This window comes from Lepisosteus oculatus, chromosome 6, assembly GCF_040954835.1.
Source record: "Lepisosteus oculatus isolate fLepOcu1 chromosome 6, fLepOcu1.hap2, whole genome shotgun sequence".
Classification (NCBI taxonomy): domain Eukaryota; kingdom Metazoa; phylum Chordata; class Actinopteri; order Semionotiformes; family Lepisosteidae; genus Lepisosteus; species Lepisosteus oculatus.
Window position 1 is genome coordinate 8,934,117 of NC_090701.1, and position 13,337 is coordinate 8,947,453.

A 13,337-nucleotide genomic window follows, 5' to 3' on the forward strand; every position below is an offset into this window, starting at 1 on the left:
ATTTGTATGACAGTCCTAACCATCATGATCCTTACATACTTTATGATAAAAGGTTTTTAAGAGTGGTTAGTAGTACCTTTATCATTAATAACTTCTGTATCTAGTTTATTCCCAAAACTCTTAAGGACAAAATTTACTGTTAAAACCGTTAACGTTTACACAGGTCTAGTGGGCTGAAAGGCCTACTTGTCATTAATCTAAATCACTGCCATCAAAGGCTTAGAGTTAAAAATCTTTGATATTATGACTCAGGTCGACTCAGGTCAGGTCAACTCAGTTTGTTTTGGGGTTTGATGTGGCAAAAAAAAAATCTCAGGAGAATATAATCAGGAGGAATAAAACCTGTGCAGAGCTGTGGACACCACTTTCTATATGAGAGAACTTCATACACTTTATCAAAGCAAATCCAATCACTTTGTATTATACAACAGCATTAAGTAGTTCAAGTTCATTGAAACATCATGGAATGTGACCAATATTAAAACTTTTCCCCAGCCAGGTTTCAACATTCTCTTTTAGGTACTGTGGATAATGTCTTCTTTATCACAGTATACCTTGAAAAGTAGCCCATCAGTCATCAGTGATCCTACATGCAATGAAAGACTTGTAGATTTGGCTACAAATCAAATTATCCCTCTTATAAAAACATAGTGTTATAAATCCCAGCGTTTCTCTATTAAATGTTAGTAGTGCTGTCTCAATGATACAGCACTGGACAGAATTGAAGATGATATATTTAACATTAGATTAGATTTAGTGCATTATCGGAGGCCTAACACTTCTAAAATAGTTTCTTTGGTCTTACAGTTGAGGAAATGTACTTAGTATTTTTTTCATGAATACTACATACTAAGGTTAAAGATCTTGACAAATTTGCAGGAAAGGACAAGGAACATGCCTCTCAATGTAATGACAGAGTACTTTTGCATGGATTTCAGCTATTCATAATTTCCAATGCAGTTAATACAACTCAGGTTTTTTACATTTTCTTCATCTGTTAATTGCAATTTTAGAACCATGAGGCAGTCAATTTTCAAAAATGCAGTCTTTCAGCTTGTGATCCATAATGCTTGGATATCAATTAGTGCTTTCCAGCCAGATTAAAGCACAATGTTATGCAGCTTGTTCTTTTTCAAGATTTCAAGTTTAAAACAAAAGATGTAGCTGAGTGAGAGCTCAGTTTTGATTAAATATTCTTGTAATTAAGAAACTTCATCAGCTCACAATGTGTGATGCATTTACAAAACATAAAACAAAGAGTCTAATGAATCCTTTACTTCAGAGAGATGTTAGTATGCATACTTTGTCGTTAAAGACTTAGGGAAATGTGGGAACTTGTGTAAAATAAAGGGCCAATTGTGTACCAGACTGCATTGGCAGAAGCCAAAAAGCACTGAGCCCACTTGTTTTTTTCAAATGACTGATAAAACTGAAGAAGAAAATACAATAATAAATTCTAAGAAATTATTTAAAGGAGTACATTCATTCATTGTATTATTTACATTGTTGTCTGCTTGCTTTCTCAGATTAATGCTTGTAAAAATGAAAAAGTGGACAACATAAACAAAATATTCACCAATGTTCAAAGGGAGGTTAAAAGTTTGTCAAAATGTACAGTGCAGGAACCAAAACTGCAGACTCAGGTAAGATGTTCTACCTATACAAAGATGACTAAAATCTAATGCAATTCACTAGCCAAATATAAGATGGATTTGCAGATATCATTGTATTGTAACAAAAACTTGCAATATCTGACCCAAAAAATAATTTAATATACAGCCAGTGCACTGTAGTTAACTGAAAATTGGTGTTACTGAAATTAACCATGTTAAAATGTCCTTCTTCCTTATTTTGCATTGTTAAATGACCATCTTAAGGACTGCTTACTCATTTCTAGTAATTATATTAGTGTGACTTTATTATCTTTAGGTCTTTTGTTGTTATCTCATTGGTGGTCTTCTAAAAGATTAATTATCTTTCCTATGGTGTTTTTTGTGCACTTTTTTTCTTTAGGTCACCAAAGTTCAGCCTACTGAAATGCTAAATGTGGATGACACTACCCAGCTGTTTTCTCAGCTATAACCAATCAGTTGATGAAAAAGACCAGAATGAACTGTGTAACAATATAATGCTTTATTCTTACATTTTCATGTAAAACTTTGGTCTATTAAAAATGTGCAATTTTACATTTGTACAAAAAATACAGAAAATAGTTTCCATTAATCATGGAAGAACAATCCCACAAGTACTCAAAAAGGCACTTTATTCAGTGAACATTAAATACAGTATATGGTCTATGGATTCATACAGATGAAATCGGTCACCCCAATCCTCCACCTTATTAAAAGTTAATTAAATGCAGCACAGTTTGGGAGAAATGCTTGAAGTATTAGGTCTGAGTAACCAAAGACAGGTACAAACTGGAATGTGATAGAAATGTAAATGAGAACCATGGCTTTAATATATAAATAACGAAAAAAGAATGAGATATGATCTGGATGAGATATGACACAGAATCAGATGATGGATGATCTTGCATTTCACAAACAACTTCTTAGAAACAAAGATGTTGTCAAAGGCCTTTAAAATGACATAATGTACTTAGTCACTCAGACCTAAAAAATGTGCTCTGTAGTCAAATATTAAAACATTAAAATCATATAAGTTTGAGGGTTCCAGTAATCGATTTCATAAACGTAAAGGACAAAGAAAGAAAAGACTGGCAGGTTCAAAAGGGCAAAAAAACTTTAAAAAGTAAAAAAAAAACAAAAGATTAAACACTTTACATATAATCTAAAATATTAAAGTATAACTTTACAGAAGACAAAAATGAACGATAGTGTTTAATTTTAACCAACATCACCAAATGGACTAAAAGCTTTTAAAAAAAGCAATTAAAAGACTTCCTATTTTGTTTCTTACTGACCGTGTAGTAGAGAGGTTTTTACAGCTTTTATTTGTAAAGGGAAAACAAAAAAATCAAAACCCCCTGTAACTGGAGATGTTATAAGTTCCACTATACACATCAGTCACAAATTAGAAAGGGTATGATCGCAGAGGTAGTCATGATACTCGAGGCATAATTTTAACTAATAATTAAGAATACGTACATCAAATAAGTCAACGAGTCCTTCGTTATCATTCAGGTTGAAGCTGTATCCCAACTCTGGATTTGGTGAAAGCTGCAGCAAAGGGAGAACTGCAAAGCAATAGATATGTTTTATATTAAATCCACGTATTTATAAACTGTCAAAAGTAAAAATTAGTCAGTTTTTCAGGAGACTCATTAAAAAATCTGTTTTCTGAAGAAAAGATTTCTTTCTTTATAAGATGAGGAGATGAGAAAAAAAGATAAGGTGTGAATTTCTTTACATATAGAGGTAAAGGAATAAGGGAGTTATAAGGAATTTTGGATAGAATAACTGCAAAGATTTTTATAGGGATTTTACTCACAGAAGAGTTCAATAAAAATAAAGTGGATATGCAGTTTCCAAAGCATTTGTCTTATTTTTTCAGAGCTACTGTACTAACTACCATGGATACACCAGCAGTAATTGTATACAGATCTCCCCCAACAACAGAATTAATTACTATATCCCTTATTTGATTTGCATGCAGCTGTGCTAGGAGAGACTGAAATCTCAGATATTTCAATGAATTTGCTTTTTTTAGGACATGCTAGCATTTGGAAGTAAGAGATCGTTTTCTATCACAGTGTAAGGTTACACTGTGAGAACAAGGTTCATACAAGATGCATCAAATGTTGAAAAATCTATCTTTTATTTAAAATAAAATGAATAATAGTGCTTTGAACTTGCTTAAACAAAGCCAATCATTTAAGACAGTACATAGTGAAATAAGTATCTAGGCAACTATATTAATTAAAACAGTATACACTAATTGCTTTATATTCACAATAATTTCACTTTAACGGATTATCTTAATTTAATTTGACCATTCTTGCTAATGAACTTATCAAATACAATTTCCCATCAAAAATTAAGACTGTGAAATCAGAGTAGTTTTGGCTTTAAAGAAGTTTAAACAGCTAATTTTAACATAAAGAATTCTTTAACACTTTCATAATTTACGTAATCATAATGTTCTTATAAGCAATTCCATTTTCTTCTTTCTAAATTTGAGTGAGAGAGAAAACGGCCTGAAACTGAAATACACATTCGCACAGCATGCCTATCCCTTTTCTAGTTACAAATTTTCAAAGGTCAATATTGCATAAAAAGTCCATATTTTAAATAAACCATTTTCTACTTGCTTTATTCTATACAGGGAGACATAGGAACTAAAGCCTATCATGGCAAGAAATGGGTTCAAGGTGGGATACACCCTAGACATAACACCAGTCCACCACAGTCACTGATATAAATACTGTAATTCGTACCTTCAGTAGACATAATTTCCTGTAATACATCCCCAACAGTGGACTCTGCAATGCATGCACATAAAATGGCAAGTTAACTTTTGTTCAAATTGAGGTTAAAACGACTGGTTAAAACTAAGACTGAAATCTAAATTGTAAAGTAAGATCACATATCCCTGGATCACATATCCCTGATGTAATGGATGTTTCTTTTACATGTGATCTCAATTTCTGTTCGGACATTTGTATTATTCAACAAGCACACAGAAATGGTTAACAATGCACAAAAATAATAATCAGAAATACAGATAAAATAGTCAAGTGTGCCATTTTTGAAATTATTTTACATATCAAGGGCATAAGTGTAATAAAAGTGAATAAAAAGTTTATTAGAAACTTCCAGCCTCAACAAAACATTTGCAACACCTGCAAGCATGACTGCATTTTATTCTTCAGTAAAGTAACAGGTAATATCCAACAACTATAAGGAGGTAACTGTCCTCCATGGCTTTTTGCCACACAGATCCTATTCATGTTTGCTAACATGAACAAGGCGCAAACCAGAAATGCCCATATCACAAGGGAAGTATCACATTTGTAGTAAAAGCAATCCATTAAAGTTATGTTTTTGCATATGTTTTCTGGAGTTTATAGAGGTAAAGACATTAGATCTATAAAGAAACATGAACCATGTTTGGGATGGGGAAAATAAAAACAACTACTAATTTCAACAAACACTACCGAATGTGTGATGCTTTAATTTCTGTGTTCTCCATGAAGTGCAGAACCTGTCTTACCTTCAGTTTCCTCTTTGCTCTGGTCTACAGTGCTCATGTTTAGCATACTGCCTACATCCAGGGGAAGCAGGGTCTGCAGATCATCTGCATTAATCTGCTGAATATCATCATTACTTTCTGTTTCACTGCCTGTGGCAGTTAAAGGAACTGGCATCGTTAAACATGGACCAGATCTGACAGTGCAGTCTAAAAAGAAATAAAAAGTTTATTCATTTTTTTCCTAGTGATAATGCTGAGAACTGTACCATGTTTGCACAATTGGTGATGTAAGCATTGGCACCCTTCATTCACTAAGCTAAGAGTAATACAAACTGTAAAACAATTTGTTCAATTTATCTTCACTAATGGTAGTTAATATTGCTAATCACTTTCACTTACACACTTATTTATACAACCCTTTAAAATATAAGAAGCTAAAAAAAGTAGACATGTTTGCCATTTTCACTTGCAGGATAATTTTGGTGTGAAAATAATCACTCACAGAAAGCACTACATTAACAAATTATTACCCTACCTCCTATGCACTCAGCAGTAAATTTGAGAAGCAACATAGGACACTTTTTTTTAAATTTATCATTTGAAAGAGGAAATACAAATAGTCCTTTGGTATCAGAATACATAAGAAATGCACATACCGATTTGTAAGTCTACTGCAGATGTCATGTACTGTTCTTGTAAAGGGACTGCATGCTCAGGAATGAAAGAGTGGCACTTCTCCAAACTGGCTGGTGTGGTTGGTGGACTTGGAACAACACAAAGGTCATCAGGTGGTGGGACAGACAAAACCACTGGTTTTGAGGAGCTGGAGGGTTTGTTTAACAGCATCACCTGAATGGGTGCAGTCTGACTCTTCAAGTTTACCTGGTACTTCTTTTGGCCATTTTGACCCTTATAAAAAAAAATAAAAAAAATAATTACAATAATTTATTCAATTATAAGCACTTTTTAAGAAACACAGCAAATATATGGTCACAATATACAAGGAAAGCAATAATAAACATAGGGGGAAAAGCACATAAGTCTGACTTAGTGAAACCTGCACAAAAACTAATCACTAAAACTTTAGTGAAAAGAGGAATATTTACATTTTGAAAAAGTTGTCAGTGTCCTTAGTAGATATGGGCAATGAAGTCTACAGATGCTGAAAAGGCTCTTATCGTTCATTGTGTGGATACCTGGTCTTAAGTAGAATAAGGCTGGAATCAGCTGATTAAGAGCTGGACTAAACTATGCTCGTGCAAAAAAAAAAAGTCCCTTGGGACAAATTGAAGCTGGACTATTTGGTGCATTACACTTGAACAGGAGAACACTGACTTTCACTTGGAGACACTGTATTTCACAGAATGGAGCGGTAAGCTTATGGGAAGTAAGTTTTAATTAGTACAGCTACGGAATTCTGGACATAATTATTTCGGCACCATTAACACTCAAGTTACCAACTTTGTTTAGCTGGTGTTGGAAGTCTATGAGCATAACCTCAGTCACATGACAGTTTAAAGTTCTGTTGCACTTCAGTATAGTCAGTATAGCAATGAAAGCCCAAATCCATCTCGATGCATGACATGACCAAGAGGTAATGTGCAAATACTAGGAAGTAAAGGGCCCAGCGCAGAACCTTGCGGAACACCCTGATCAAGCTGGATAACATCAGATTTGTCAGAGATTTACAAATTGGCTTCTAGTAGACAAAAAGGAGCCAAACCAATAAAGGGAAGTGATCCCCAGATAACTTTCCATGAGATGCAGTAGCGTGCTGTAATTGGCAGCAGTTACAGAAAGAAAAAAACATTAAGTGACTCAGAATCAAAGCCATCAGAAAATCATTACCTTAAAGTGTTAATTAAAAAAAATCAGTGTAGGCTTGACTGAAAAGGTTCAAAGTGCTCATTAGATGCATGGTAAGACTGTAATTGACCTGCCACTCCCTGTTACACAATATTACACAATTTTCCACATGTCTAGAAATGTTCAAAAGAGATACCACAGTATCAGGATGATGGGCTGCAAAGTTCTATTGTCCGAATTAAAGAAATGACGTGGCCTTAAAATTTACAATATATTTAAAGCACTTTACCACAATTTTCAAGACACAAGAGTATGAAAGGTTTTTCTCAACTGGCAATCTTTCTTGGAAAGAACCTAATTCCGCTGAGTGCAGTGTTCACAAGATAAAATATATATTAATAAATTACCATTATAGATTGTTACGTACCGGCTCAGGGACAGGCACATCTAACTGTGTCCCAGAGGGAGCAATAACAGCCAGCAGTGTGTCACCTTTGGGAAAAGTAATCCAAATTATAGTGATTATGGACAATCACGCTTGCTTTTAGCACTCCATAATGTAAAGAAGTGATTTTAAAAACATTAAATGAGCAGCCTCATACTATGGCAAAATCATCATAGGCTTGCTATATCTATAAAACACTGAATATTGATTTGAGTATGACAAACACTCTTAAGCATAAGATTAATCTAATACATCCCATTCACAAAAAGAGACAAAATATTAACTACTTTATAGCATGGGGAAAATACAGATTGATAAACCATTTACATTCTTTTTCAATCATATGGGCAGGCATTAAGCTGGCACATAGCTTTACTGGTAGAAATGGATAGATTTTAAAAAAAACAGTAACTATATAACAAAATAATGTAATATTTGTCAGATTTTTTTTAAAAGAGTGCTTTTAACTTAACATCTAAACAGTTTTTCCCAATCACAATAGGTATAAAAATCCAATGGTTTTAAAACTACTAATGTAGCATCAATTTTTAAAAAGGTGTGACAAAACCAAAAAAATAGTAGACCAAGTCACATCTTACTTCTAGAATGCTTAGAGAAATGACTATACTAAAGAGCAGAGTCCTACCAAATGATACTAAAAACTGAACTAGTAGTTTTTATAGAGGATTGGCTGTATGGTAATAGTATTCTGTAACAGGATTCTAGGAAAAAGTGAAAATGGATTTAGAAGATTATGCGTACATAACTGTTAATAGAATTAACAAGAAACAACAGTCATGAATACACAGAATTTTAATTTTAAAAATGCAGGTTGTTATATTAAAATTCTACAATGTACAAGACATCATTTACAAAATGGCAGAATCAATAAAACTGGACTTAAAGGAATATCATACACTAAAATCTTGATCCTTTTTAGTTTTAAGCCCAGAAGACCCTTAAGGGACCCGATTCTTAACTTTAAAACTGTCAACGGCATTCACAAGGTTAAATGGATTTCATGCTCTTATACCATTACTTAAAATGTAATTGGAAACCTGATTTAAAACTGGATTTCAATTCCAGTTTGATCTTCAAGATGGTTTTACTCATAACGCTGTAACACTGTTAGAGCATCACTTGTCATGCTCACATGGGCTCCCAGAGTGGTTCAACCACTAAAGCGGATCACCAGTGTACAGGCTAGAGCCTGGGTCATCTCACAAGCTGACCATGACTGTGATTCCCAGTGCAGCACTGGGGAGGCTGGGATTAGTCAGTCAGGGTTCTCTTGGATCTCAGTGAGACACTGACCCCTGTCGGCTCCTGGGTGCTCGCAGGCATGCAGTGCTGTGAGTGAGGGACAAGGATCTCCCCCAGCTGGTACCCAACCCCTTGCATGGGCCTGCACAGCCTGTGGCGTGTTAAAAATTGGAGAGGATCAAAGGTGGGCAAACTGGAGGAGTCTGCCTACACTTCCTTATCCTCAACTGTGGGTGAATGCAAAGTTTGTAGCTGTTAGGCCAGACTGACACAAAAAATGGCTATTTCAAATCAGGAGGATATAATAAATTAGTGCCAATACTATTTTTTTAATGAAAATGCCAACCACTAAACACAGGCATGTATGGTTCAGATGAATACCAAAATCTAAAATGTATTTATCAAAATAACCTTCCCCTTAAGAATATATTTGTAATATGAAATTTAAAAAGATATACTCACCACCGAAGGCATTACAGATATCATCATGCGTCACATACGCAAATGTTTGATATGTTAAGGAAAAGGAATATCTTTAAGGTGCCTTTATAAAACTGCAGCTACCAAATTATTTCCACCACGGAAAATGGTCATGATATCAGTTATCCTCCCGGGAGGTTTCAATGAATGTTTCTCAATATGTGGCGGATAAGAAATGCATTATGACTGTGGCCAGAAGATTTGCAGAATGTTTACATATAACATTGTGGCCAGATTCCTGAAATGGAAAACCGTGAATAACATGATACCCAAAGTGTACAGCAGCCATTATTTCCAATAGGATAGGGATTCTACATGAAAGTGATCCCAATTGAAGCCTTTGCACTGAAAATTGTTTGAAATGCAAAAATGCTGGTGGAAAATGTATAAAGATGCCCACAAGATTCTGTTACAAACACCCCAGCCCATATGGAATTACATGGATAATGCAGATGCAAGTCAAGCACATTGGAAGAATTGCAGGATATCTGGAACATCATTCCACAGTCTGTTACAGACAATATGCAAAGGGCATTAAAACAAGATGTGAAGTTTTGTATTAAACAAAGCCCCCATATATTAAATACAATTTACAATGTTCTTTGAAAATTTGCTCTAACTACCTTATATATTACATGCTGACTTGCCTTTTCTAAAACTAATGTGCATTATATGAAGTACTTCCTTTTTTCTATGATTATATCCCATATTTTCCCTCCTACAATATTTATTCAACACCTATTTTAAAAAAGGATATCTGTTGATCATAGGATCATCCAAGATCCTTTTTGTATTTTGCTGAAGCAGGGTCCTCTGAGTGTCCAGTTCTTTTTCCTTCATTTCCAGTTCTTCAATCTGAGCCTTTAAAAACTGTACCCGGTCTGTAATTTCTTTGGTGTTGCACCTGGTATTCACACCTCTTCAGTGTGAGGAACAAAATAAACATGATTACAGAATAACCTGGCCACCTGAAGAAGGCTCCACGGCCGAAACGTTGTGTTCTCTTTCTTCTTTTTTTCAGCATGGAATAAACCTATTACTTGTTCCCATGATTACAGAATACTATCTCAGTAAATAAATCAATTTTGGGAATGGTGTATCGGGAAGGATTTTCGGGGAATGTTCTGTGACTATAAACAACATCCCTCCATGCCATTAACTTACTTCCACTGAATGCTGTTCTTAGTCTTCTTCTCTATAAGGCCAATTCCTTCAAGCACATTGGTGATGTCGTATATTCTTCTCTTTTGCCACTCAGCAAGGCTGTCAGCTGCCTAATAAAAAGCAAAATATATCAAAATAAACAGTCCCTATGGCTAAAACCAGAATACCCCTGTAACCCATCAAGAGATGCTCAGACTATACTCTAGACCTGGGCTCTTCAACTCTGGTCCTGAAGACCCTAATCCAATATTGATCAATTGATCGATTAAATAGGAGGTATCTTCAATTTTACAATATAATTAAAGATAATTTCGAATACAACTCAGAATATACTTCAGCCCTCAAGGACTAGAGTTCTCTACTTTGAAACATTCCTTAAATGATCAATAACTTGAAGTGCTCTTGATCTTTAAATTACAGGTCATTTAGGATGACCTGTAAGAATGACTGTACTGGGGTTCTCTTGCACCACAATAGGCATTTATATTTAAATAACAAGTAGGGAGCTGCATCAGCATGCGTAAGCTGCAAAGGAACAAGTAAAGATTTATTCCATGCTGAAAAGAGAAGAAAAGCAATGCAATGCTTCGGCTGTAAAACCTTCTTCGGGTGTGGTACCCGAAGAAGGCTCCACAGCAAAAATGATGAGTTTCATTTCTTTTCAGCATGGAATAAACCTTTACTTGTTCATTTAAATAACAAGCTGTACAGGCAGAACTACAATTCCACAGTAGAAAAATAGGTCAGGAATGAATAAGAAAACTACGTGTGCCGTGACCAGAAACAATCATTCTAAGTTAAATTGTAATACAAAGAAACTACAATTGCAGAAATGCACTGACCCATTGAGACACAACAAAACAAACAGGGTACTCTAACGTATTTGTTAAAATTCTACTGTATTAATAAAAGCTATCAAGACAAGGAAATATGGTTACTCTCTGGGAAAGGACATGTTTTACCAAAACACAAAATTAATGGTTTTACACCATAATTTATTTATATTAACTTTTAAATTTTAATAATAAAGGTTATAATACTGGAACATAAGAATGGAAGGCTTAAGTCTCAGGGACCATTTTTGGTTTTATATGGCATGTTTACGTTCGAATTCAATTGAACGTTATTTTATTTTAATTATACTGTCCAGTTGTTTGGCTACAAGTTTAATTTACAGAAAATAATTTTGATTACCTACTGCATTATAAATAATTAGGTCCAGTGAAAACCACTAAAAAGGTTACATTTCTCACCTAAACACAGCCAATCACTAAACCCAGAGGTATCAAACAAGCATTCCTTAAAAATAGTAAATCTAAAAATCAAACAATAAACAAAGTGTTCTATAAATGTTCAGAATAATACTGAACAGAAAATATGGAACGCAAAGTGATCCTTTATTAAATTCCGTTTATACTAATGGTCCCATATAATTTCGTGTTGAAAAACATGTAAATGTATTTATTGCTGCCATCAATCATTACCAATACATTTAAAAACGTTTCTAAAATCCTTTCTTTAATTAATAAAGATCATTGGAAAAAAATGAATAGGGAGTCTTGTTAATTAAATACAAAAGTATTTTAAATCTGTGCAAATAAACCTAAAGTGTTTTCATGAACAATTAGTTTACATTCCTCTAGAAAATTCATTTTCTGTCAATGTAGTACACAGGCATTGTTCAAAATTACAGTACTGCACTTGGAAAATAACTTTAATACGATTCAGAAAGAAGATCTGTTCAGACATGTTTTAGTCATTGCATAAAAGTCTTATGGTTCATTGTGATACGATATATTACAACAGCGATATGAAGATTGTTCTTATTTTTGATTGTATTTCTGTATGTTATGCTTATTATAATCATAGCTCAGTTCGGGCTTTACTAAATCCCTACATTAACTGAACAGTAAATTAATGCAATATACTATTATTAATAATGACCATGATTACAATTACTCGTGTACAAAGCCAATCTAAGCCTGTATTTGTAAGAAAGGTCCATACAGTATTTTCCCCTTCCGTCTCTTGAACTGTGCCACTCAGCAGGAGGAATGGATGTGAGCGAGTGCCCACTATGGCCATAGTTAAAGTCGTAACGTCGCGAAAGTAAATGTCAAGTGGAAACGAATTTCAGTCGCAACACTCAAGGGTTCGATACATGAATTTACTAAATACACAGCTGGGACCTTCGGGATTGGACATTAAATTGAAACCAACAAGGAGCCCATGGGCAAACCATCTTGGAATGAAAATAAACATAACAGGCACACAGATCAAAACAGAGCTGCTGACTGAACCATGGGTGGCTTTAATACGCGGAATGAGAAAGCTGCCCACAGCAGCGAGTAAGACCAAAATAGGGTTCTTCTGTGGGAGCAACACACCACGTGGAAACCAAAAACAGGCTCGTCCAAGGCAACAAGACGAGGAAGTAGGTAGTACACGTTGGTGAAACTCAAATGCGAACGAAGGAACACTGACCACTTTGAGATCAAGCACGCCGTCCTTGGCTTCCTGCATAAGGGACACAAACTTGGTGGTGAGGAGACTCAAACCTTTTTCGGAGCGATACGACCCGCTCGGGCTGCGGGTCTGCGGGCTGGAGAACACGGACTCCGCCATTGTCCCCAGCTCAAAGCGCCGTGCCGACCAGGGCTGTGGTTACACTGTCCCGGGATGAGGCTCAGGTCACCGAGATCATTACTTTCTTGGTTCCCCCCTCCCCTGTACAAACCACTCTGGAAGCACAGGTTCCAGCAGGAAATGACGCTGCATGACTGTTGCCAAAGCAACCGCACACGAGGAAAAAAAGAAGCACACACACCCCACTTCACCTGTTAAAAATACGAGCGGACATTTAAAAGAACAGCACCACCCAAGAAAGGTTAAACGAAAGGAGGCCACTTGTCCCTTCTCGCCTGCTTGGCTTACTAGTTGATAGGAGGAACTCATCGAGCCGCTGGAAAAAGCCAGTGTACAAGCCATCTTCGAAAACATGGGTGCAAACATACCTTAATATTAA

General features: G+C 35.3%; 1 protein-coding gene across 4 annotated transcripts; it reads right to left on the reverse strand.

Moving 5' to 3' along the window:
* Positions 1 to 2,246: 2,246 nt before the first annotated feature.
* On the reverse strand, positions 2,247 to 13,064 carry e2f5 (E2F transcription factor 5). Of its 4 annotated transcripts, none has more exons than XM_069190936.1 (9): positions 12,871 to 13,064; positions 10,313 to 10,422; positions 9,904 to 10,067; positions 9,131 to 9,172; positions 7,388 to 7,452; positions 5,811 to 6,063; positions 5,176 to 5,361; positions 4,400 to 4,444; positions 2,247 to 3,199 (listed from the first exon to the last, which is right to left on the reverse strand). In XM_069190936.1, exons 3-9 carry the CDS (start codon positions 9,986 to 9,988, stop codon positions 3,090 to 3,092), a joined length of 786 nt encoding a protein of 261 aa, XP_069047037.1. In that variant the 5' UTR covers positions 9,989 to 10,067; positions 10,313 to 10,422; positions 12,871 to 13,064; the 3' UTR covers positions 2,247 to 3,089. The 4 variants fall into 4 exon arrangements, with proteins under 4 accessions (XP_069047037.1, XP_069047035.1, XP_069047036.1 ...); XM_069190934.1 differs by having other exon boundaries at positions 12,797 to 13,064; XM_069190935.1 differs by lacking the exons at positions 2,247 to 3,199; positions 4,400 to 4,444; positions 5,176 to 5,361; positions 5,811 to 6,063; positions 7,388 to 7,452 and adding an exon at positions 7,459 to 8,819 and having other exon boundaries at positions 12,797 to 13,064.
* Between the last annotated feature and the right edge of the window lie 273 nt (positions 13,065 to 13,337).

Bases quoted from the DNA above. Each gene is read 5' to 3' on its own strand.
- e2f5 (XM_069190934.1), bottom strand. From the start codon at position 12,937: ATGGCGGAGTCCGTGTTCTCCAGCCCGCAGACCCGCAGCCCGAGCGGG. The intron at 10,068-10,312 runs GTAAGTTAATGG...CTCACACTGAAG, and splicing joins AAGAACAGCATTCAGTGGAA to AGGTGTGAATACCAGGTGCA. The intron at 6,064-7,387 runs GTACGTAACAAT...TTTTTTTATAAG, and splicing joins ATGTGCCTGTCCCTGAGCCG to GGTCAAAATGGCCAAAAGAA.